The sequence below is a fragment of the Drosophila suzukii genome, chromosome 2L, assembly GCF_043229965.1.
Source record: "Drosophila suzukii chromosome 2L, CBGP_Dsuzu_IsoJpt1.0, whole genome shotgun sequence".
In the NCBI taxonomy this organism is placed as follows: Eukaryota; Metazoa; Arthropoda; class Insecta; order Diptera; family Drosophilidae; genus Drosophila; species Drosophila suzukii.
Genome location: NC_092080.1, coordinates 17,547,015 through 17,573,539, shown reverse-complemented (window position 1 = coordinate 17,573,539; position 26,525 = coordinate 17,547,015). Strand labels below are relative to the sequence as shown.

Genomic DNA, 26,525 nt, shown 5'->3' with positions numbered 1-26,525 from the left:
CGGCCATAATAACTTTTAGTAAACACAGAGTAAACTTTTAATACATTACATTTTAAAAAATGTTTACAGAACTCTACAAAAAACACAGGTTCCACACAAAGTTTTTCTTTGTCTATGTGGGATGTGATTCGTTATGACCACCGGATTTGAAATTCATTAGTTTGAAAAAGGTCAAAGGTCTTAAAATATGTTTTTACATTATTTTACATTACATTAGATTATTTTTGAACCATGGCTTGTGTCCAGATAGGACCATCGGTATCTTAGGGTGACCGTTTTGGTAAAAAAAAGTATATTTTAGTGTATTCAAGCGCTATTCGATTTTACGAGATGGTTTCTCTTCCCACGATATTTTTGTTTGAACGTAAGCAACCGTAAGTCTGTAAAAAAGGGAGATAGCAACAACGTAAGTGACAGTACAAAAGCGAGATAGAGATTTCTGGAATAGAGATGGCAACCATTGACTTTGGTTTGCCAACCATCGATGTTACCGATGCCTTGAAAACATCGATAGTTTTCCTTACGTTTGCTTACGTTGGGCTGAGCAGCGCAGTCGAAAAAAATTATGTTTCTCCACCTACCAATTCGCGTCCCCCAAAAATCGTTGGATCTCGCTCGCGTGTGGAGCTCGTTGCTCCGTTAGCGGCAAATCGAAAAGATACACTTTACGGCAAGATAAAGTTCGTTCAAACCGTCGCTGCAAAACGCAGAAAACACCTTAAACGCGAAACGCACGTAAAATACGAATAATTAACCAGATAATAAAAATGTGTAAACAGCTGTGTTAAGCTCATTAAAATATATTGTTTATAATCTTACGGGTTGCTAGAAGCCTGCTAAAAATATTTACCGTGGGTGTTTGTGTTTTTTTGCAAAGGCGCCCCCTAATTTTCGCCGAAGGGGCGTGGGAATATTAGCGTGCCTGTATTGGTGTTTTGTGTATAACATGGATATAAAAGAATTTCGCAGATAAATCCTTTTACAACAAATTCTAGTGCTGATGAAATAAACTTATTGAATTCGCATAAATATTTGGAGAGAGTTGAAGAAAAAGGATAACGGATTAGTCATCGCTGGCAGCGACGTCGACTGCGCAGTCGGCAGCGCATCCTGACAGCCAGTGCGTGTGTGTGTGCGTGTCTCTCTATCTATTTTTAAATTTCCGCCGGTTTTCGCACAAAAACAAAAACAACGGTAGGTGAAGAGGGGAGCGACCAATAACAACAACAACTTGTTTGCTTGATCCCTGAAAGAGAGCGAAGGAAGGAGCAGGATGGAGAGAAAATTTACGCGGGGCTTAAATAAGCTCGGCTCTGCGGTGCAAATGAGAGAGAATGTCTCTCAGCTGGTGCGGGAGAGCGCGGTTTTGGTAAGTTTTTGAATTCCCTTATTACACCTGACTATCGCCATCTCGCTCCCTCCCCTTGTGCTTTCACAATTCTATTTTTTTGTTTTCAGAACTGCAGTTGTTGCATTTCGTAAATTATATACGTGTATTTTTGTGTGGGTGTGTCTCCAGTAATGCATGTCACCTTTTGTTTTGTTTACCTTCCTTTTTAGTATTTTCTCTCGCAAAGCGTGGGATATTTATATGCAGGCATTAAAACTAAAAGAAAAATGATGTAGAATTTGTCTAAATGCAAATGACTTTGTGTGTTGGGCGCTTTTTGACAGAATTTCCCACTCTAAAACGCACATTTTCCTTTATTGCAACACAGTGAAACATACAGTTGTGGTCAAGTTGGTAATATTTATTTATTTTGGCGGAATGAAATATTTTATATTTTTCAACAATTCTTTATGGTATATACATATTTCAGCGTTTAATTCAAATTAACACTAGAATTTTTAAACAAAAAAAATATAAATTGATATGAATCTTAAAATATGTAAACTTATTTTTGGGTATAATATTTTTTCCACCACAGCTGTACACATGGTCATGTTTTCTTATTCGGTTGGCACACATCCAAATGCTTCGAATTTTAATAATATTTTCTTTTCACTTAGCACACATCATAGAGATCATAATGTTTTATAAGGCAGCGTATTTTCATCCATCAGTCGTTGCATAAGAAAAGTCAACATTTAAAATGTGCTAAGGAAAGGGAAAACTTGTTCTTTATCTGGTCGTAACTCTTTTCTTGGGTGTTGTTGTAAAAGAGGGACTCAAAAGACTAGATTTCGGTTTCTGAAGAATTCAGAAGAGAGGCCCCAAGAGAGAAGAATGCGTCAAGGCCGTGAGATCTGAAATTCCGCCGCAGCTTCCACTTTGTTTACATTTATGTTGAATGATAATGATTTTCGTTGTAGAACGAGCACTGTGAGAATTCCCCAATCGGGCTGTTTAGAGTGAGCGAAACACTTTTCGACTAACAAAATTATTTTTGATATGGTCCCCAACCAAACATAAATGTTTTATTTGCTTTAAGTTCGTAAAATTGATTCAAACTTCAGAATTCTTTTAAGTAATGTAATGTATCTTGTTTAATGTTGATAAAATGTATTATCTTATATTTATTTTTATAATTTTTACTTTTTCTTGTATATTTCTATAATTGTATCTCTTTAGCACTAACCACACATAAATATTTTATTAGCTTTAAGTTTGTAAAATTGGTGCTAGCTTCCGAATTCTTGTAATAAATGTAATGCTGAAACTCATGTATCTTGTTTAGAGTTGACAAAATTTACTATCTTCTATTTATTTTTATAATTTATACTTTTCCCTGTAAATTTCTTTAAATATATCATTTGAAAGCACCATCTGCTGTACAAAATTGAATTTTAACATGTTTAGGAGGGGAATGGTATAGAGGCCTAAAGTTTTTTTTAAAGACCTTCCCCTGTATATCTATGAACAATTAGAACAACATAAGCCTAGGGTGTGACTTCATTTTTTGGGGGCTTCGCCCACGTGTTGCCGCCTAGGCACACACACTTTTCTATTCATCTCCCTCCATTGATAGTACCCACTAATTGCATTATTACGGTCCCAACCGAAAATCATATTAGAGCGTCATTAGCCACGCTTCCAATGTCAATTAGAGTGTGTGTGGTTCTCGTTCCTTCGCGGACTCTAATTCAATTAGTGCGTAAAGTGAGAGTCGAAGCCGAAATGATAAGCAATTGTTGACTTACAGCGGCAATCAACAGGCCGACAGGCAATCAAACCATAATAAGCAACTTTCGATAGATAGATAGCTTCAACGCCAATAAAAAGAAGAGTGGTTCGGCGGTTGAGTGGGTTGCAACGAGTGGTACTCCTCTTTCAACCTGTCATGGGGTCTTGCACACTTAAAATGACAGTCTTTTTTGGAATATTTCCCCTCCTCCAACCGGATTGATTAAATGTTTCGTTGCAAAGTCAAGTTTTCGTCGGTTTAATGTAGTTCAACGGGTCAAGCTAATGGAGTTCCATTTCCAAAAACATCAGTACATTACTTAACCCTAAGTTACATTGTTTTTTTGTTAATTTTTATGGCTCGCTTTCGGTTTACATATGGAATTTTGTTTATGTGTTTTCGCCTTGTTTGTTTAAATACTTGTTAACTTATTGCAGCGCACATGTGCGGCATTTTGTTATCCGATATCAGAGTAAATATCATATGTGTGGTTTGCGTTAAAATAAAATGAGGTCTCAGGGAGGGAATCTAGAAGCGGCGGAAAAGGTCTGGATAATCGGAATTCCTTAGCATCAGCGATTTGCGACTTTGAATTGTATTTCGTTTACTAGAGGTATTTACATAATATAAGTTGTAGGAAACTTTAAGTAGTTGTTTAACTGCAAGCAGGTAACTAATTCAAACCCAAGGCCCTTTTGAAAATTAGTAACAAAATGTAAACCATTAGAAAGTGTTGAAAAACTTAACAGCCTTGATATATGATTTTTATATCCGGTTTTTTATTGCAACTACAGGCTGAATTGAATTCTACAGCATAATATTCACACAATATGATCCCTACAAAAAGCCCGGATGATTTATGACAATGAATTAGCTTTTTGTATTCCAATTCGGGAAGAATTTCAAGGCTGCTTCTACCTTTTATGTCATGACTTCATCTCCCAGTTATGCTGAGCACCTCTATATATAAATATACTGAAGAGGTTCCTTATAAGTCGACGGGTTCTTTTAACTCTCACAATTAAATTAACTGTAGTGAGATGTACCAAAATCGATTTTAGGCTTCAGTTAGCTGATCAGCTTGGCTGTAATTAAAGTTTCCATTTAGCATTATACAGCAAATTTGTTAAAGTGCTTATAATCTAAAGTGTATTTGCTATGCTAGAGCTCTGAAAGTTTCTGGGAATTACCTTTTTTTAATGTTATTTTTATTGCTTTTGAAAGCTTTACGTGCAAAGTGTCCAAAAGGGGCAAAGAGGAAAATATGTAGTAGGAAGTGGAGTAGGTAAAACAGTCATGGCTCAAGTGCTCTTGATTTTTTACTGACATTACCCTTTTAATTTTTAACGGGTTGGGTATATAAAATATAGAAAGTATTTAAACTGATTTTTAAAAAAATATTCATGTGAAGAGTGGAATCTTATTCGTGGGATATTCAATAACAGTCATTAAAAACAATTTATTTTATTTTTAAGACTGATATTTATTTTAAGATTTTATTTATAATTTAAATTTTAAAATTTATTTAAGAAAACTTAATGATTATTTTTAAATGTAATAAATTGGTAAATGTAAATGTATTAGAATGATACTGTTATTCCACAGCATTACCTATTCGAAAGCCCTATATAATGTTACCCCATTTAATTTTGTGCTTTTATTGTTACTAGCTTGCTCTTTTTGCGCATCTCCTCTTTATTGTTTATTTTCTGTATTTCGTGATTATTCTATTCTGTGTGTCGGTCACCGTTTTTTCCCCGCCGGAAATATCGTTTCGCAACTTTTTTTTTTTGTTTGAGCTTTTCCCCGAGTTGACGTGAGTTGTCTGCGATTTAATGAGCACTACTTTGCTCCTATTTTGTTTGTTCGCCGGGCGTGCTCAACATATCATGGTCATCTAACCATATCCCTCATACGATCAACCTTTGGCTATTAATAACAGCTTGTTATACTGACCCAAACATTTCCCCCTCTTTTTCTGTATCATTTTAGATGAACTGCACTGGCCGCTTTCAGCGTAGCCTCTCCATTGCGGTAAAAATATATTTTACGATAAAAATATATATGCACTGAAAATGTATAATGTTTTAAAAGTATTCTGTCGCTGATCTCTAGAGATTTTATAATAATTTATTGCGATAAAGTGTTTTTTAGTGTAAAAATAGTACCTATCTTCCTTTTATACCATTGAAAAATATTTTAGGGAACTTCTAAAGATTGTTTAAAGGCAAACAAATCTGAAATTCATGTTACAATTAATATTTAGGAAGTAATTAAAGAAGTAATTAGAATAGATAATTAAAAAGCTCAAGCTCAATAATATAAATACAATATACATATTTATCCTAGTGTTAAAATAGTTCTAGATGTTATTCATTTCCCCGAGAATTACTAATATCTGGAGCAATGCCAGTTCATTTATATGCGTGGCTTTGCACCGACATCAACAATAACCATAATCAGTGACCTCAATGTGTCCTCCTTGGTTTTTCCGTTTTCCGAGCCTGGCGGCGACAAACTTTTATCGATTTCTCGATCTGACCTTGACTCTTTTCTCCGACTTTTCCGCCCTCCTCCCCATCGCATCTGCTCGACTTTTCACTCTCTCGTTATTTTTGATGGCGCTCCTTGTTGCGGCCCGACTACGTGATTAATTTAAATATGTCATGAGTATTTGAATTTGATTTTGCTTAAGAGATAAACTTTCTTTTATGCATATTTTCTCCACCGGCCAAACTAGGAAGAAGCTGCCAAGCAATTAAAACAGCAATGAACGACGACGATGATGCTAACTTTTTATGTTTATCGGTGCGACAGTCGTGTAAATATTGACATTGAAATCGTGCCTCTACCAGAACCGAACCTGAACCTGAACCTGAAGCTGTACCTGAAACCGAACACCGAATACGAACCCCTATATCAAAAATAAAGTATCGCCATCGAACTGGTCCCAAGTGGGAATGAGTCGCATTTTCCAGTTTTTCTATCGCATCGGCAGGTGCAATCAACCAGGCGGTTGAATGCATTCTATAGCTGACTCATGGACAAGACCCATTAATTTTGTACTGCTAGGACGTAAGGAGTAAATAATTAAGTACATTTGGATCTTAATAATTCTTTTGTTGTATGGAAAATTGTAATTTATTTACAAAAAAATCGATACTATGGTTTATAACAGTAATGATACTGATTATAATATATTTTAACGGATACATTATATCTAAAATTTGCCATCTCTAGCACTTAATATAATATATATGTACCTCCCTCACCATGAGTTGGCAATTTACCGCAGAATAAACCTTCAATTTGTTTTGCTTTAATCAAATTGTTTAAATTTCTCTCTCGTTTGTCCGGCGAAATCAACAAGCCTCCACATAAATAAATAATTTTAGGTGTGCGGCTCTTAATCGTTGTTTAAATTTATTTTCGTCAATTTCATTGTTCACAGTCGATGTATCAAGAATTTCACGGTTTTTACAGTCTGTCTATAATAAGCTATATTTTTTGCCCACAACTCGTACAAATTGATAGCATTTTAATGTACCAGATATTTCTGCACTGATAAATTACAAGAGTAAAGAGTATTAAAATGCGAAAACAAAGTTGCGGAAAACTGTGAATGAAGTAAATGTTAAAGAACCAAGAAAGGTGCCAAGTCAAGTGCTGATCATGGATGGTCTGTAAATTTGTAGGAGAAACTCTCCCCGGTGGAAGTGAAAGGTGTAAAGTATTGTGGAGATTTTCGTTGGTCGCGGTGCAAGCTTATCAAAATAGAAAAAGGGAACTTCGAATGTTGTCATATGGTTTTGGAAGGGTCTTTTGTCTCTGCTCAGGCGTTTTCTCTTTCTGCATCGAAAGTTTAAGAGGTTTTTGGGTGGTACTTATGTGCCTTAAAGGTAATAATGATAATAAATCGAAATTCGCTTTCTTTTCTCTGACCTTCGGATCTTGTATTCTGAGAGATTTTACAAATATTTCATTGAAAAACATAAAAGTCTTTTCACACCTCTGTTTAACTATTTCCTATCATTATGTAAACATGATAATGCGATAATGCCTTAATCTCTTAAGTTTAAGTAGAGATAACACTGAATATTTTGCCTAAGATAATGAGATTAAGCTATATAAACATTACAAATTTAAAATGTTATTCAACTACCTACGTTTTTTAAATACTAATTATTATTACCTAAAATAAAATGGTGTATGGATTCAATGAAATCATCGAGACATTGGAAGTATGTTTTGAAATACGTCCTCACACTCAGATGTACTATGTACATATATGGTTATTCCCATTCTTCACCCACATTGAAGTTTAAACCTCTGTTCATGATAAATGTTCCACTCCAAACAACTTTTTTTGTTGATTTGCGACAATTATTGTTGACAATTGCTTTCGTTTTTGTTGGAGTTGGTGCTGTTGCACTTTGCTCTATTGCATAATGAAAGCCATTTTAGACCTCCCACTCCAATTCAACTTGTCGCATTTCGATTTAACTTTGTTGCCGAGTTTTACTTGTTTACATCGAAATCATTTGCACATCGGACCCACCCTTACCATTCCCGCTGCACTTTACTTATGGGTTCTCCCATCTTTATAGAGAAACTACATTTGCATAAATAGATATTTGCACAGTTTACGGAGGAGAAAAAAACTTGAATTCAAATGGTCTTTCCAATACTTAATTAAGTGTTCAGTAATAAAATAATTTTATTCATTATTATTGGAAGTTAAACAAGTAAATATAATGAAAAATCGTATAGGATAGTAAATATTTTTATACAAATAAAAAAATAAAAAATAAATAATTTTGATAATAATAATTTAGTAATTATTTTTATACAAATAAAAAAAAAAATAAATAATTTTGATTAATATTGAGATGACTATGTATTTAACCTTTTTAAGCAATTATTTTTATATACATTTTTATAAACTACTAGATAAACAAGTTTTATATAAGAAATTATTATTTAGAAAATTTCATTGGTGCCTTAAATTCTACTTTCGTATAATAAAGAATTATACATTTCAATGATAATCTGCGATAATTCTTTTTCTCGCTGTACATATCAATGCCATAGATTCTTCCCGCCATATCGTACCGTTTGGCAAATATTTTATGCAAATGTCATTCACTTTTGGCCAGAAGCGCTAAGTAGGAAAAAGGGTAACAGACAGGGAGTGCGGGTGTGAGTAAGCCGTTAGCACTTGCTACAGCTGACACACTTACCAACTGCAAAATAATACAAAACAAAAACACAGACAACTACGACTAAACCAACTAAACTCGCTTCCGTTTGGCAATCACAATGTGCGAGCTTTGTGTTTGAAGTTCTTAGCAAATATCCAGCCGGAGTTTTGCGTCTGTCGGTTCCACTGTATCTCATTCCCATTGGGTAAATGGGTAAAAAGGCTACTGGCATAGACGCAAACATTCATTTGACATGTCAGTAACCTTTATTCCCATCTGCATGTGTGATTTATTCTTTGTTCTGTGCAACTTTTGTAAGCGGAGGCTTTTGTTCTTTCGCAGAATGAAAGTTGCTATTGGGCATCGTTTCGAATGCCCTCAAAAAGACAGCACGATCTGTTGTTTCTCCGGGTTTGAGTTGCCCAAAGTGAGTAGGAACCGACAATATTTTGACATATTTCTTTGCTGTTTTTATAAATTCAAAATCAAATTAAAAATTTTAGTAAAGATATAAAATTTGGATTTTATTCAAATTGGTTTTAATTTGATTGTTTTTATTGCTCTATCATTGGTAGCATGTCTTAAAATTAATGAACTGGCAATAATTTGCACTTTAATTTGCTAATTAAAATCGCATAAAATTTCTTTGTTTGATATTAAGATAAAAACACGAAAGAAACTGCTGGGCTTCCTTTACAATGTTGAATAAAAATGTTTTTAACATACATATATTCCTTTGGGAATACATTGAGTTAGCTTGGACTAAACATTCTTGCAAAATGTATTAAATATAGCATTTAAGCCAACCTTTACCTCACCCACACAAAAACATATTCTCTAATTCCAAAACAAACTCCCACTTTGAAAACTAGTTTTCCGGCTTGGGTCCTCGAATTTGGCATTAAATGGCAAGCCGAAGATTATGAAATGGGTGTGTCGTGTGGCACTTGAGCTTTTGGCCAAATGCGAGTCTGTCGACCCCGGAGATTTCGTTTGGATCTCTCGACAATTGAGCAATTAATGAGAGACACTTGAATTTTACGATGGCCATTCGCCGCCGTGTAATTAACACATATTTCACACTCTCCCATGGCAAACACACAATGGAAAAACGAGGGGACCATAAATGTAATTAGTTTGCCAGATTCTCGCAGCCGGCTTTTAAACGGCCACTCGCCGTTGCGCAGACGCATTGTACAATTGTAATTGAAAGTGCTAAGTACTTTTTAGAAAGTTGCCCCGGCCACACATGGCAGAATCCATCTCTTCTCGTCGCCGGCACCCAATTTTCCACTGAAAACTGCACTGCAACTGTCAACTTTCCAAGGCATCTGTAAATGTGAAGATATCGGGGCTACTGTTGTCGTCAATTAAAGCATCTTCCACAATATTCTGTCAGTCTGTGTTTGACGTTCGATTGTTTGGCTCTTTTACTCGAAAAATGCGTGTGCGCTTTTCTCGGCTTTTCTTTTACTTTCTTTTAGCGCCGTTCGATGGCCGATGGCTAATTACTCGCTGACCAACGAGACATGACCAAGAACTGGATACTGGATGAGTTTCCTATATGATTATTTATCTGTCTCTCTTTCTCTATATTTTTTTTATAGATTTTTTTCTCGCACTTCTGCGTGGGAACTTTTTGTGTCTTTGTCTTTTGCCTTGGGTTTTCCATGGCTTTTTTCCACTTTTTGCCAACTTGCTTTTCCTGCTTTTAGGGCAATTATTTTGTTTTTGCTGGTGCAGTCTTTTTCATTTCCCCCACATATTGTCCTCAAGGTTGCTTCTGGTTATTCTTGTACTTCTGGTTGAGTTGGCCAACACGAGTTGCCTGCAATGTGCAAACCAGTTAAGCTTTTGACCTTGGCAGGTTAAAACCATTAAGGGTCTCACCTGCTTCATAGACAAGCAAGTGCTTTCAAGTGAGACATTAGAGAGTAACTCTTAGCTCCCGAAGTTAGTGAATTCTAAGCTTCTTTGTTTTGTTTTAAATATGTATATTGAATTAATTTGCAAATAAGTATAAGATACCAAAAAATATTATTTCCAGAAATTGCCAATACATTATAGTTATGGACAACATTGAATTAAAGCCAAAATGCCTTAATAAGAATGATGGTAGTTCCTGGTCGAGTTAAACCTCTGATCACGAAAAAGAAGTCAAAAATACTTTATACGGATACATTTTTAAGATTATTTTTTGGTATTCCAATGTTTTTAATTGTATCTCGAGTTGCGCTTAACCAATTTGGGGGATATATATTTCAAAGCTTACAACTACACTGATCGGCATAAGTATTTTGACAAAACAAAAGTTAAATATACTCATAATTTGAATTTACGTCTTGTAAATTGCATCAATGGAAAGGTAATTTAAATGTCGTTTGAATGAAACAATACATTTCTTAACCCCTTCAGTACTTATTGAAATGGACGAATTTGTGTAAACATCTACTTTATAAACTTTTTTCCTTATGTTCTCTAATATATTTCCCACATTCAATCTTAAACTGTGCAAGAAATGAAAGTGTTTTGCGGAACTTTTACCCATCCTGAATCAAAGCCTATTTGAACGGGTCTAAAACGGCGTCACATATTATCGCCATCCGAGGCTTACATAACGCCAATCGGCGGACGCTTAGTGCATAAATATCGAATAGTTATGCTATAGTTCGTATCGCTCTTATGATTTAAATGCCGCTTATGCAGACGACATTTCTCCGGCATATTTCCCTCATTGTGCGGACAACAAAAAGGCGTCTAATGAATGCCGTCGCTGCCGAAGTATTTATTTTGAATTGAACACAGTTAATGATAAGCTTCCTCATTTGTCCGGACATGTAAATTTGCCTACGAGTCGGACTTGGAACTGGGTGAAATTCGTTGACCATTTTGAATAGAATATTGAGCTTAGAAAGTTCAACTCTTGCCCAGGCCATAAATTATTTAGTTGTATAACTAAATGCGAGAAATTTGTTGAGTTGGGTTTTAACTCGGCTTACTTGTGTTTTCAGTTTTTATTTATTTTTTAGCAACATGTTTGAGTGGTATGTCTGAAATGGGTGAGGAAAACTGCTGACTTGTCGCCACCTTTATGGGTGGGCAAGTTACAGATCTGCACTTGTCTTGGGTTTTTAATTTTATTTAAACATGTTATTGAGTTCGTTGAACCAACAGTGAACAGTGAAACCCACCGAAGATGACCAAAACAAATGTTTCTCTGGGCGGAAACCTGTTTACAAGTTGCAAATCCGATGAGTGGACAAACCTCTCCTTTGGTCAAGCAACTGATAAAGAAAACTTTGCCACGTAATTTATACACACAGTACAATATAAATATGGGTTGTATATGGACTTTATCAGTACAATTCTTTTCATGCATTCCACGGCTCATGTTCGCTGGCAGAGCAGGAAATCCCTGCATGGGCATAAATTTATGGAATTTATATGCCCCATCATTCCTAGCCCAGAACGGATGCCAGCTGCCGTTTTTTTCTATTGACCATACACTGCAAATAAACAAATCATAACATTTGTATACTATTTGTTCCATATATTTGTTTATGTAGATCGAATAAGCAAAAACCCCCGAATGCTGAATGAAAATGTAGCAAAAGTTGCGAGATAAAAACGAAACTATATTTGCACGGCATGGAAAACTATTCTAAAGACTGGGAATTCCACCCTTTCTTGACTTTCAGCACTTACACTATCATTTTTAAAACTATTGTAATTTCCCTAAAATCCCCTTGAAATGTTTTTGACTTCTGATTCCACTTAGCAAGCTCTCAAAAACTGTATTCGTGTGGGTCAAAAGTTCACCAGACACAACAAATCATATGCATTTAGTTAAGCTAAATTTAGTCACAATAATTCCGTGCCCACAAAATGCAAATCGGGAAGAGAATAGTATACAGTATACAGTATAGACCACTTGAACGGTTTCCACTTCAAAGCGATATCTGAATGAGCCGAGCCGACATTTTGTGACCCTTTCCACCAATTCCCCATACTGTCCGAGTATATATAGCAGATATACTATAGATGAAGGCATCTGCCGCATTGTGGCAATTTCAATTGATAAGCGAGGAAAATGAAGGGACACCACCAACTCAAGTGACATTCAAGACATGCCAGGGCCAATTGCTCTGGCAAAATCAATGAAAGTCAAGCCTTGTTTATAAGGGGAAATTGGGTGGTGAGGGGGGCATGAATGCCACTGCCTCTTGAGGCCTGGTCAATGTTTCACTGAAATATGCATAAATCGTCACGTTTTACCAGCCGAGGCGCCTCAAACCGCTAACATTAAATTGAAACTGGCTGCTGGCGAAGATAGTGATCAGAGATGCGGGAATGCAATAGCCAGAAAGAAAATTTGAAAAATCTGAAAAATTTATTTTCTATAGAAAACCAAACAAAACAGTTGTAATTAATTTCTGGGAATTCAAAGGTGTGCTAGAAAGTAATCAAACAGTTGTCATTAATTTTACAGATTTCAATTATAATTATTTTTGGGGTGAGTAACTAATTTTTATTAGAGATTTTATCTAAAGGTGTGTAACCAAATAATGAAATAGTTGAATTCAACGTTGTGCTAGTGAACAGTAAAAACCAAGCTACTTTGATTTTATTTTTTAAGGTAATTCAATTTAATAATATTTCTGGAGAAAATGTAAATTGTAATATAACAAACGTAGCTTAAGGCCACAGTAGCTATAGCTGCAATAATAGGTTATAGGTAATTTCTCAATTGCCTTTTAACCTGAGAATAAATAAATAAATAAATAAATATTTCTGGAGATCTGGTGAGATACGATTATAAATGTTAATACCTGAAATAAATACGCTATAATGCCATAACTGCTTAACATCAAGTGGCTGATGACTTCGAGTGATGGTCGATGGTGAATCTCTGAGGTCTTCACGCCTTGGTGGACCAGTTGAGCCTGATGAAGTCTTCCACCGCAAAATTTGCGTGTCTACTGATCGACCAACATGGCGTTGCATTTTTAAAATTAAAGTTTGGCTTTTCATTTAGCATTTGCCAAAACACACTCCTGAAAAAACAACAATTAGCCACCGAAAATGTTTGCCCAACTTTCTCGGGCTTTTGGGCTGCCAAATTGATTTGGTAATTGGCCGATCCCAGATGAGTTTACCTTTTTTGCATAATGCCCATGCACTCGTGTAGTTTTACCTGTAGCTTTTTTTCCATTTAATTTGTCGCCGGTTTGCGGTTTTAATTACGCAAGCGGCGTCGTCTGCCAATTTGCATGCAGTGCGTGCCAAGAGGCGAAATGGAGGAGCCCCAGGAAAAGGCCCGAACCTGTGCGCACAATGGAAAATGCTTTCCCCCGAGCTCACTCTCAAAAGTGGCTAAGTGGGCGAGTGCATTGACATTGCAGCTCGTACTAAAAAAAAGGGGGCGGGTGGCACTCACTTATGTGGGCGTGGCTGGGCACGAAATCCACACGAGTGGAATCAGGGCCAAAGCCAAGGTTTGCCACTTGCACAAGCCGACAGCTGATATAGATAGATTGCCTGTCAATACTTTATAACTTTTTGAGAAGTTTATAGGTAAAACGTTTAAGCTAGAAACCTCAGGTAACCTTAAATATCTGACACTGCTAAGTGATAGGAAATAAGTTAAATGATTTTTAATAGCAAAACCCTATCTAATTTTGGAAAATCATAAAAATGTATTATTTTAATATGGAAGTACTGATATATTTTTTGGGAACTTTTAAGTTATTCATAAAACTGTTATCTAACCAGTGCCGTAGGCAGAAAGTTTTCAGGGGAGTGTTTCATAATTTTGTTTTTAGTATATTATAATATATCCCCTGTCTAGACCCCTGTATCTAACATTTATTAAACATTGCTTTAATGAATATAATACATTGTTACATTTTCATTGAGGTTTTTCATTTTTTGATTTACCTAAAAACATATTAGAAGCATTCATATTAATAACCCAATTCAAGTTCTATATTATTTGTAATAACCGTTCCCAACCTATGACAATCCTTTCCCCAATGTCCCCACATATGCGCAGTTAAACGGAATTAATCACAGTTTGAAATGCCATTTTCCCATGGCCTGAATTGACCTGGATCTTCCTGAAACGAACCAAGCCCAAGAACAAAACAGAAAACAAGCCCACACACCTCGAATTTCAAGAAAACAATAAAGTGACAGCACTTCCGAAAGTCGCCTGATATGGATATGCCAAAACGGAAGTGGCACTTAAACTCTCTACGGACATGTCATAAAGGGTGGGGTCACAGGTTGGGTAACACGCCTCACAACAACACAGATATTATTGTATCTTCATCATCATCTTGCGAAATCTAAAACGCAAAAGCCGAAAATATCAACAACAGCCTGCGGGGGCTAAGAAATGCAAAATGCTAAACTGTTATAATGTTTAAACGAAATGAATTTGTTTATGCCAAGTGGCAGACATGGAAAATATCATTACCCGAATGGGGGAGAAGAGGTGGCATCCGTTTTGTAATGCGGTCAAGGTCTTCTCTGTGCGGGGGAGTGGAAAACAGAATTTAACTAACACATCACAAAGTAACCATAAATTTATGGCGTGCGTTGTACCGATAAATCTTTCAAAATCCGCCTGCATTCGGGCATCGGGAATGGATAACATTTGGGCATTATTTTTTTGGTGGAGAGTGCTATTAATAGAGACGCTCCGCTTTTACAAGTAGCCCGCATAAATTAGCAAACAAACATTTGGGATATAAAATCTTATACTTATCTCAATCTTTTCATTTCAGAACAAGCCACTCGTGGTGGAGCCGATCGACTTCGAAGCCTTTATAGCTAAAAATAAAACTGTTATCCAAAATGATCCACAAAGGGAGCTACTCATCTATCCCGCAGATGATGTCTCGGTACGTAGATCTCTATAGAAAAATACTAATACTTTTTTTATTAAATATATTTACTTACAACTATGTTTGATATGTTATATTTTTCCCAATAGGAGATTATTATGCCGCGCAAGCAGCGGACCAACGCCAAATCTGTGGCCGACAGGTTCGATCCCCCCAATGAGGCGATTGTTTGCCCTCTTCATGGTCCATCCATCATTTCGAATGGAAATGGGCACAGTCAAGTGAGTCGACAGGGTAGCATTCAGTCGAATGGGAGTCACCACAATGGGAATGGACACACCAGCAGCAGCAGTAGCAGTAGTTTGACCAATTCCAATGGACATGGGCAACTTTCCAGGAAGAGTTCTCAGTGCTCGAATGGCTCCTCCAGCCACAAGGATTCCTCGTATGAGTCAGCCCTGTCCTCGATTACGCTCCGCTCCAACTTGGCTCAGCCGGAAGAGGTGGATGAGTTTGCGGACGATGGCCATGGCGAGGATGTGGTCGATGGAATGCCTCATGGATCCAGAGCGGAGTGCACGCGATTCACACGACAAGCATTGTATACTTACAGAGCAAAGAATCATTTGATCCACTATAAATACAATGCTTATGGGGGAAATTGCCATGATTTGCCCAGGTAAATATGGGACGTGAATTTTTAACTAGCTGAAATCTTATAAAAATATTATATCTTAGTATCTCCCCTGCTGAGGAACTGTTGGAGGAGGTCTATGAAATCGATGCGGATCAGGATCGCATTGACGAGCAGATGACCCGCTCCCAGGCGGATACCATTACCAAGCAGGGGTATCTCTTAAAAGGACCCGATTCGGCCTCAGATCGAATGTTTGCGAATATTGGCAACAAGTCCTTTAAGCGTCGGTATTGTTATCTGCGGCAGGAGATCGATGGCACCTACATATTGGAACTGCACAAGGATGAGAAGCAGGGCGAAGCTAAAGCCACTATAGTCATGGATTTTTGCACTGATGTGGTGCAGGTAAGTTGTTTTGCACCAAAATATCGTACAAAATCGGAAGTAATCTGCATTATTTCATTTCAGAATCCAAAACGTGGTCGTTTTTGCTTCGAACTCCGCATGACAACAGGCCATAAATCCTTCACCCTGGCCGCCGAGAACGAGCAGGACTTTAAGGACTGGCTGAGCAAAATCTCCTCGGTTTTAGCCCAAAATCGTGCCCAAGAGGAGAAGCGAAATGCTTCGCTTGAGCGTCAGCCCTCCATCAGTTCGAATCCAAGCCCCCAACTGCAGCCGCCAGCAATGGAACCCCAAATCTTTGGCACCCTCAAGGGGTTAGATCAATCACTGCACCCTCAACTGATGAAGTACGGAAGGGAAACGGATCACTCTATTGCGTTGGCCAGAAGGGAACAGAGGCGTCGGTTATTCGCCTGCTATCAGTCGCCAGCCAAGAGCAGTGGCAGTGATAATGTGGAGCAGTATCGAGAGCACTTTGGCACACGGCTGCTGCTAACCTGCCACAACCTGCGCTTCCGGCTGCAGTGCATCCCACAGGACGAGAGCTCGGCATCTGGTATCGAACAGCAAGTGGAGCCCTATATCACCAGCCTGGCCTTGTACGATGCCAAGGCGAATCGAAAGTTGAGCGAGAACTTTTACTTTAACGTTAATGAGCAGTGGGCAGCCCAGTTATTACCGAATACACCAGTTCCTTCATCGGTGGCCGGTTGTGGAGTTCCTAGAAAGTCAGCGGATGGTGACGAGAGGAACTCCTCCTCCCAGGCACCTCACTCCCTGTTTGATGGAGTCTCCGCCGAGTTGCTACGAGCGAATCGTCAGCAATTTCAGCAACTCAGGCAGTGTTTGCTTTCTGTTACAGCCCCACATGCCGATATCTATTTGGTTGGTATATTAATTATGTTATCTTAATCCCATACTGATAATAACTTTCATCTAACAGGTAGTGCGAGTGGAAAAACTCCTGCAATCTGGAATAGCTCAGGCTGCAGAACCCTATCTAAAAGCAGGCAAGGATCCGAAATTGGGTCAGAAAGTCTACAAAGCGGCAAAGAACTGCGCTCATCACATTGGGCATTATAGACAGCCTTTTGCCTGGGCAGCAAGACCTCTGTTCAAGCAGTACAGCCACGAATTGGATGTGGATCCCAAAAAGGATTTTGAATTCAGTCCCATTTACCGCCAGGAATTACCAAAGCTTAAGGACGATGAACTCCTAAAGCTATTGGTCGATTTTCGCAAGCCCGAGAAACTGAGCAAACTAACCATCATTCCTGGTAGCCTAAAGATGCAGATGCAGTTCCTGGACCAAACCACACCCTGTGGCTTGAGTAAATCCCTGGCTCCTCTGTCCACCTATAATCCATCTTCCAAGCAGTCGCCCACTATTGAGTTGGCCGAATTCCAGAGCCAAAGCGAACGGGATGCACATCCTTATACGAGCTTCTGTAACCACCTCTATGTGTATCCATTGAGTTTGCAATTCGACAGCCAGAAACTGTTCTCCCGAGCCAGGAACATCACGGTGGTGGTGGAGCTACGAGATGGAGATGGGGAATACAGCAAACCTTTGAAGGTTAGAACAAAATTAATTTTATGTTACATATATTTAAAATTCCTAATGCATTCCCTTAATTGCAGTGCATTTATGGTCGCCCAGGCCAGGATCTTTTGGTATCCCAGATAGCCTGTCCAGTGCTTCATCACAATGTGACTCCCACCTGGTACGAGGAGATTAAACTGCGACTTCCGTTGGGTCTGTTTCCGGAACACCACCTGCTCTTCTCCTTTTACCATGTGTCCTGTAATCTGAGCAAGAAGAGGGAAGCAAATGCGGCTTTTGAGACACCCATTGGTTATGCCTGGTTGCCATTGCTCCAGAAGAACCGAATTTGTCTGGAGGAACAGCAGCTGCCGGTGGCTGCCACCTTGCCAGTGGGCTATCTTTCGATTCAGCCCTTGGGATGGGGCAAGGGGGTAAGTTATAGACGTTGTGTGCCTCGCAAAGCCGTTCATCAACTCATGAATTGTTTGTTTTGTCTCTTACCCAACATACCTCATGCCCCATACATCCATTCATTCCCCGACTTGCCAACTAACCTGTGCTCTCTCTCTGTGTTTTTTTCTCCGCACTGATCTGCATGCTTACTGCACCACCACCACCACCCAAAACCCTCCCTTGGCTGCCTACAAACCCTTCCAATTTCTCAGCAGAACTGCGGTCCGGATATCCAGTGGATCGATAATCAGAGGAATCTATATACGGTGGGCTTGCGTCTGGATTCCACGGTTCTTACGGCCGATCAGCACTTGCACAACTTTTTTGGACACTGTGAGAGATTGCTGGAGGGCGGGAAAACTGGAGCCGTGCCGGCGGAAACGGAAACGTGCAAGATTTTGAAAGCAGCCCATGCCATCGATATGAAATCGTTGATTAACTATTTACCCACGGTTCTCAATGAGCTCTTCACCTTGCTGGTTCACACTCAATCCGAGGAAATAGGCTTGAATGTCATCCGCTTGATAACGAACATTATCCATTTGATAAGCGATCAGGCCAAGAGACCCGATCTTTTGGCAGCCTATGTGAAATACGTATTCCATGCACCCTACTACAGCCAGCAAACAGCCAGACAGAGGACTGTCCATGGAGAACTGTGCAGGCACTTGCCCTACCTCCTGAATCCCAGCAATCCCGATTTCCTGATCGTTAACAAGTTCATGAGATACTCCTCGATATTCTTCGATCTGATTGTGAAGAGCATGGCTCAACATTTGTTGGCCACCGGAAGGATTCGAATGCTGCGCAACGAGCGGTTTCCCAAGGAGTACGCCGATCGGGTGGAGCAGTTGATCAAGGTATTAATGCCGTACATAACCACTCGATATGAGGACTTGGGCGAGGAGACGCATCTGCTGAATCGCTCTTTGGCTAAATTTGTGCGCCAATGCCTGAGTTACATGGACAGAGGATTTGTCTTTCGCTTGATTCGCTGTTATATGGCAGACTTTTCGCCTGGTAATACGCGGATACTTCACGAATACAAGTTTAACTTTCTGCAGGAAATCTGTCAGCATGAGCACTATGTACCCCTTAATCTGCCATTTGTTTTGAATCCGAAGAACAGACCGCCTGAGATGATGCAGCACTTCACTTTGTCCGAGCAGTTCTGCAGGCAGCATTTCTTATCGGGATTGCTTCTTCAGGAACTGAAGAGTAGTCTCAATGAAATAGGCCATGTGAGGCGTCACGCTCTGGGAATCTTCAAGGATCTGCTGGCCAAACACGAGCTGGACAACCGATATCAGCAGAGGGGTCAGCTCTCGAGGATTGCTCTACTCTATGTTCCCTGGCTGGGCATTGTGATGGACAACATCCATCGGATTGATGACCTTTCGGAGTCAGGAGCCTGTACGCCCAATGGTCATGTTTATGCGGACTCTGCGTCCTATACCAAGCGCTTGAGTTGTTCCAGTAGCTATGTGTTTAGCAAGGACTCCTCCACTTTTGGCTCCCTGACGTCCACTCCGCGTTCGAAGAACCGACTGACCCTGCACTGCGATCAACCGAGTCCTTACCGCACCTCGGTTCACATCAAGGAGCACAACTACCTGGCCGCCATCGCTGGGCAGCCAATTAGCAATGGCATTTCGAATCTCTCACTAAATTCCAATACGGATTCGGGGGTGAGTCTTTGGTCTAGTCACTTAATTCCAAGTGAGCCCACCACTAACATGCATCCTTATTTTCAGCACTCTCAGGACACGACCACAATTGGAGCCTACACCAATGGAGATGCAGATGTGGCCCTACGAAATGGACACAATCGCTCGGTGAGCGTTACCCACGCACAGATCCTCTCCCGCTGCGATAAATTCAGTTCGGCGGAGAGCAAGGACCTGCTCCTGGGCTTCTTGTTCATCATCAAGCACCTCTCACAGGACCAAATGGTGGGCTGGTGGCAGAACTGCAATGAGTCCGAGACCCTGCAGTTTCTATCCATTCTGGATCTTTGCCTCTTGCAATTTCGCTATGTGGGCAAGAAAAGTGTGGTGATAAATCCAGACACCCGCCAAGGACGTTCGGCTAAGGCCAATACTCTTCCAGCGAGGACACAACCACCCACAGGGTTGGAAAACGTCAACCAGGAACAGCAGCCAAACAGTGGAACTCTGAATCAAACCAGGGAACATCTACTAGAGGATATGGACACTCTGGCCAGGAGTCAGTTGGCTCTTTATGAATCCAATTTGGCCACTGAAGTGGGCATGATAATATTGGATTGCTTAGGGATGTATGTCCTGCAGTTCAGACAACTCCTGGCAGAAAGCCTCATCTTGCCCAAGGTGGCCAGGGTTTACCTGAGATTCCTGCAGTTGGGCCAATCAGAAAGACTCTCCAAACACGTCTTCGCTGCTTTAAGAGCTTTTATTAACAACTACGCAGTGGCCTTGTTCAAAGGCAATGCTATGTTGTGTGGTCAGATGGTCTATGAGCTCCTTAAAGCCTGCGATAGTCGCCTGGTCGAGATTCGCCATGAGTCGTGCGCTGTTTTGTATCTCCTTATGCGCAGTAACTTTGAGTTCAGTGGTAGAAAAGCGCTAACCCGAGTTCACCTGCAAGTTATAATCTCAGTATCGCAGATGATTGGCAACGTAATTGGACTGAACAATGCCAGGTTTCAGGAAAGCCTGTCCATAATCAATAGTTATGCGAATAGCGATAAGGCGATGAAGGGCACAGGTTTTCCCATGGAGGTCAAGGATCTAACTCGTCGAGTGCGCACTGTACTTATGGCCACAGCCCAAATGCAGGCTCATCATATGGACCCCGAAAGGTTGCTTGAACTACAGTACTCTCTGGCCAATTCATATGCCTCCACCCCAGAGCTTCGGCACACTTGGCTGGTGACCATGGCCAGGAATCACGAGCAGAATGGAAATCTCTCGGAGGCTGCCTGCTGTCATCTGCATATAGCTGCTTTAATGTGCGAATATCTTCGTTTAAAAGGAGGTTGCACTCTCAGTTGGTCATCCACCGCTTTCAAAAAGATATCTACGAATATACCCCGAGATGAGCAGGGTCTTAAACTGGATGCAGGTGCTCAGGATTCCCAGTACACGGAACAAATGCTCCTAGAGCAACTGAAGCAGTGTGCCGATTTCTTGGATCGCGCTGAAAGATTCGAGTGCCTTGGAGAGCTCTACAAACTCATCCTGCCCATGTACGAAAGGGATCGTAGTTTTCTGGACCTGGCTCACTGCTACGAACATCTCACTCAAGCCTATAACAAGATCGTGGAGGTGAATCGTTCTGGGAAAAGAATGTTGGGTCGCTTTTACAGAGTCGTCTTCTATGGAATGGTAAGCGATCTCACAATACTTTGTATATCTAAATAATTCATTTTTGTATTTTTAGATGTACTTTGAAGAGGACCATGCCATCGAGTACGTGTACAAGGAACCCAAGCTTACTTCGCTGAGCGAAATCTCTGAGCGACTGGGCAAGCAGTACAAGGATAAGTTTGGAGCCGATGTGGTGAAGATGATCATGGACTCGTCACCGGTGAGTAGAATTGGCTTTCAATCAAATTTCTAACCCTCGAGGAAAATAAGTACAAATAGTTTTTTTTGTTGGGCTATTGAGTTTAGAGAAATAATTATATTTTAAATAGAAGCAACAAATCCATGCAATTCAGCTGCAAATCATTTGAAGAGATATTCATTATAGAGCAGATCCGCATCGCTGTCACCGCGCATCAGGCTCATGCGCTGTAAATAGATTGCAGATTATTATAGTATTATAATAGTAATGATATATTATTACCCGCTTAACCTCTGTTTGACGCATCATGGAAGCGTTGGTGCTTCTTGGGATCATTCGCTGCGCGGTGCCATGGGGTTGCTTAGGAGTGGGGGTGCCCATCCTGTTGCTCGCGGTACTTTTGCCCGCCTTGCAACTAAGAAAAAAGTATAATCAGTGGGGTTCATGATGGTTCAATTTTAGATACAAGTCAGAATAGATAATTAAATTCATGTAAATATTTTCTGAGTTTTTTTTAAAGTGATAATGGATTTGAAAGTTGGAAAAGTGCTTATGTTATGACTCACGTATGATTTGACTGCTGTTTCTGTACTGAGTTAGTAGCTTTTCCTGGCCTGCTCACGCGACCTGTCTGAACTGCTGACATATTGCCCGACTGCTGGTGAACGCATCCTGATTTCGCCGAATTCAAGCGATTTAGCTTGCGGACTGCACCGTGTAGGGACGGTTCCATTTGGAGCTTTCGTTGGCCAGTAGATCCGGGCTGAATATGGCCACCAACCGTCGTGGTCTGAAGTTTCTGCAAGGTTGAGGGCGTGTTCTGTACCGACTGCATCAATGAACGGCCAAAAACAGAACTCCTGGGTAACTGAGAACCGCAGTGGAGGCCACTAGATCCTGCCCCTCGAGCCGAGCATTTGGCCTTTGCCGATTTGTACACCCGAGGAAAGGTGGAAGGCACACTGGTGGACATTATAGATTGGGCCGGCGTTGTTGGTGACACATCCAAATGGAAGTCATCGATCATCATGGGCTCGGTACTTTGGTGAGCCTCATTTAGCTGGTTGACCAGCTGCGATCCCTCGGAATCTTCATATCTGAAATTATGCAACGGTCAACAAAATTCTTTTAAATTGTTGGCCCAAATCAACACCCACCTGTAAAGCTTCCCTCTCACATATTCCGTTGGAATAGACGGACCTGGACATCCTCTAGGTGTCAGATCACTGCCGTGCATCTGGGACTCGTCATCTCCGGCATAAGCATCTGCCTCCACACCTGGTTCCATCTCGTTATTGGACATGCAAACGGTGACACTGGAAGACTGTGCCGTGGGTGGAGGGACCACTGTACTCACCCTACTATCAGCTCGATTAATGTGTATCTGATCACGGCTAACGATCAAGCCAAGCTTGTGGCAAAGTTCTTTGAAGGCCTTGTGGGAAACCAAGTCCTGGTAGCGCGTTGATTCTGTGAAGGTGAAGAACTTCTCGAAGGCCTTAATGCCTTCGATCTGGTGCTCGATTTCCAGCTCAGTGTAGCTACGATTGGAGCATAGAGTGCACTTGGGACAGACGGATACATCTCCGCTGTATTCATACTTCTCGCTGAGAATATCGTTAACTCGGATTAGAAACTGGGCCACCAGGACGCTTTCCGGTCGGCTGGCCAGCTTTTGCTGATCGCCCACAGCCAGCTGAAGGCTCTGGCGCTCATGGATGATCGAACTCATTGGATCCGGAGGCTGTAGCTGCTGGTCCGCCTGTTTTGTGGTGAAAGTCATGGTGAGACCCTGGCCACGTGGTAACAAACCCACTGAGATCTCGTCCAGGGGCATTTGTTCATCTCCCAGTTGGCTGAGTAAATCAAAGAGCTGGCGCTTTACTTGGAATCCATTATCCACACGATTCACGGCATCCCCAACGATTTCGGGATGAAGCAATGTGGTTGTGGAGGTCGCCTCCGTTTTGGTCTCGGTACTTGGTAACTCCGATCTCTGGCGATACGAGGGCACGAACTCCACCGCGTTCGGGTTGAGGGAGTATTCCGCAGCAGTCGGAACCGTGTTCTGAAGCGGCATCTGGACCAAACCCAGACCCATCCCATGGGACGGGAATGCGAAGATCTGCTCCATAACGGAAACAGATGGGTACCTGGTTATCACTGCCTGGGTTTCCGGCGATCTGGTGAACTGGTGGTTTGTGCCAAAATTCTGAACGCGAAATACAAAATTTGGATTCTATTGCGGCTCTAGTGTGCGAAGAGTGGTTGATGTATAAAAATAACAAACAATTTACTAGTGCCTAGTAAAGTTGTTGAGTTGTTTGAACTACATCAGTTGAGGGTGGAGAGTGATATTCTGATATTTATTTGTGTGACGACTCGATTCAAAGTAACGTGCATAGCAAACCCTCTCATCGGGATTAAGCATTCAGTGTTATGAGGTGGTTTTTCATATATTTCGATTAAAATTAAATGTATATATCACGATTTCTTAGCAGTAATATTCTATTGTTTTTAAAAACATCACCATATGACACCTTAGAGGTTCCACCAATTCCTTGCATTTACTATTTTTAACGAAAAAATTATAGAACTTGTACATCTTAATGAAACTGATTATATAATTTCATAAATCCATCTTAATATTTTAGGTTAAAGTAGACGAATTGGATGCCAAACTTGCCTATATACAAGTCACCCATGTGATTCCGTTCTTCTCCAAGGATGAGCTTGACCAAAGGCTCAATGAATTCGAGCAAAATCATGACGTGGACACGTTTATGTACGAAACGCCGTTCACCAAATCGGGAGCAGCCCGTGGCAGCGTAGAAGAACAATGGAAACGCAAGACGGTTATAAAAAGTAAGAATAATCTTCTGTAAGATTGTCATCCATTATTAACTATTCAATCTTCGCAGCTCAATATTCCTTCCCCTACGTGCTCAAACGTATACCCGTAAAATCCCGCGAAATCATCGAACTAAGTCCCATCGAGGTGGCCATCGATGAGATGCAATCCAAGGTTTCAGAGCTGGAGGAGATCATTCTGCCACCAGCCGATGTGAAGAAGTTGCAGCTGCGCCTGCAGGGAAGTGTGGCGGTGACGGTAAATGCGGGTCCTTTGGCCTACGCCCATGCCTTCCTCGATGCAAAGGTGGTGAATAACTTCTCATTGGATCGCGTCGCAGATCTTAAGGATGTCTTTCGGTATGTTTTCTTAGTAACCAACCACAAGCTTGGCCCAGCGTGCCCTTTATTATCTTATTTCTTGATAATAAGTCCAAGGAACTCAGTTCAAATCTTTTTTCTACAGTATTAAAAAGTTATCTATTAAATGGCACCTTTTCCTTTTAGCGACTTCATTGTGGTCTGCCAAAAGGCCCTGTTCCTCAACGAGCGGATTATCAGCGCGGACCAGAAGGAGTACCACCATGTGCTGAAGGAGAACTACGAGAAGCTGTGCCAGGCGCTCAGTGAGTTGCTCGACGACGAGTCCTTCCAGCCGCTCGGCGACGATGCCGACAGCATAAACCAACGCAACAGCATGGCTTTGTTCAATGCGATCAGTGGCGCCTCCAATAACTCAAGTACTGCTTAAGTTCAACAAAATCATAACAAAAAAGATACCAAAATTCTGAAACTCAGTCACCCACACGCACAGCTAACTTAACAAACCAAGTATTGAAGAGTTCAAATAACACGATTCTGTGTAGAGATCGTAATGTGTTAGCGTAACCACAACGTAGACGTAACATAGACTCACAGGTGTTCCTTTGTTTGATGTTGTCGTTGAATTTAAAAATTATCTTGCGGCAGGTAAAGCTCGATTTGGGGCTTAACGGTTTGAATCTCGGCTAAGGGAATGCGCATGTGACTAACCCCTTAAAATAAACCCAGATTTGATGGCTATTAATCCGACCCAAAAACTAACCGTAAGCGCTTCATGACAAAATTTGGCTTATCTAACCATACGTTCTGTGACCCTTCCCAATGCTTTTCCATTATGTATTAACGAGTTTGTAATTCTCCCTTTTTAGGACCGTATTTTGTTGAGCAAAATACCAGCAACAACACCCACCACCACAGTTCCCACATAAACACACAGAACTCCACACACCATTCATAACCGATAACCGAACTATATATTCTGTGCTAAACGACCAGTTCCATAAGTTCCAGTTAACCGAAATCACTTGTTAATTTCTATGACTAAGCTTTACGAATAAGTTTTAAATTCCCTATTGTTTGTTGTTAGATTTTTATGTTAAACAATTTGATTTATTATTATTTCACATTATAAATAATATAATATGATTGTATATTTTTTCAAAGCATGCCTGACAAAAAATGGAACCAGAAACTATTTTTAAATTTACTTTTAAGCTTGCCTATTATTATTTTAATTTTATTTTGCCAGATTAAATTTTGAATTTGGTAGGATATCGGCTAATGATGCACAACTCTATGCAACCTGTACCAGTTACTTTATTAGATAAAATCTGCTAACTTTGTGTCTTCTTCTAAACTCGAAATGGCTAAAGAATCGTTTAATAATTTAATTATTCCTAAACGTAAATGAAATTAGACTTAGTGTTAACAACTAGACGAATAAGTTCCCGCAAGCAACAGAACTTACCAAAGTATTCAGATAAAGGAAATACCTATTAAACAGATCTATGGATATATATTTACATACATGCATTTTCTAGTGAAATCGTATAAAGAACTAAATAAAAATATATGCATTAAATGTTTAAGCCA

General features: G+C 40.2%; 2 protein-coding genes across 14 annotated transcripts; one reads left to right on the top strand and one right to left on the bottom strand.

Moving 5' to 3' along the window:
• Window positions 1-581: 581 nt before the first annotated feature.
• Ziz (dedicator of cytokinesis protein Ziz) lies at window positions 582-26,521 on the top strand. Of its 13 annotated transcripts, none has more exons than XM_065862919.2 (15): window positions 582-1,369; window positions 5,118-5,159; window positions 15,115-15,231; window positions 15,324-15,853; window positions 15,913-16,216; window positions 16,280-17,105; window positions 17,164-17,792; window positions 17,858-18,193; window positions 18,428-19,903; window positions 19,970-21,580; window positions 21,636-21,782; window positions 24,416-24,626; window positions 24,683-24,971; window positions 25,119-25,237; window positions 25,802-26,521. In XM_065862919.2, the coding sequence occupies exons 1-15, from the start codon at window positions 1,274-1,276 to the stop codon at window positions 25,888-25,890; spliced, it is 6,822 nt and encodes a 2,273-aa protein (XP_065718991.2). In that variant the 5' UTR covers window positions 582-1,273; the 3' UTR covers window positions 25,891-26,521. The 13 variants fall into 13 exon arrangements, 11 of the variants coding, with proteins under 11 accessions (XP_065718991.2, XP_016940358.3, XP_065718986.2 ...); XR_010653450.2 differs by having other exon boundaries at window positions 583-1,369; window positions 25,119-25,580; XR_010653449.2 differs by having other exon boundaries at window positions 583-1,369; window positions 25,119-25,696.
• Window positions 21,848-24,147, bottom strand: LOC108017837 (uncharacterized). Its single transcript, XM_017084993.4, has 4 exons — window positions 22,919-24,147; window positions 22,328-22,858; window positions 22,044-22,176; window positions 21,848-21,988 (listed from the first exon to the last, which is right to left on the bottom strand). The coding sequence occupies exons 1-4, from the start codon at window positions 23,893-23,895 to the stop codon at window positions 21,923-21,925; spliced, it is 1,707 nt and encodes a 568-aa protein (XP_016940482.3). The 5' UTR covers window positions 23,896-24,147; the 3' UTR covers window positions 21,848-21,922.
• Window positions 26,522-26,525: the final 4 nt, after the last annotated feature.

Coding starts and splice junctions, on each gene's coding strand:
- Ziz (XM_017084869.4), top strand. CDS start 1,274: ATGGAGAGAAAATTTACGCGGGGCTTAAATAAGCTCGGCTCTGCGGTG. Junction 19,904..19,969: donor ATTCCAATACGGATTCGGGG/GTGAGTCTTTGG, acceptor CCTTATTTTCAG/CACTCTCAGGACACGACCAC. Junction 24,972..25,118: donor GATCTTAAGGATGTCTTTCG/GTATGTTTTCTT, acceptor TTTTCCTTTTAG/CGACTTCATTGTGGTCTGCC.
- LOC108017837 (XM_017084993.4), bottom strand. CDS start 23,895: ATGGAGCAGATCTTCGCATTCCCGTCCCATGGGATGGGTCTGGGTTTG. Junction 22,859..22,918: donor GTGAGAGGGAAGCTTTACAG/GTGGGTGTTGAT, acceptor GCATAATTTCAG/ATATGAAGATTCCGAGGGAT. Junction 22,177..22,327: donor AAACAGCAGTCAAATCATAC/GTGAGTCATAAC, acceptor CTTTTTTCTTAG/TTGCAAGGCGGGCAAAAGTA.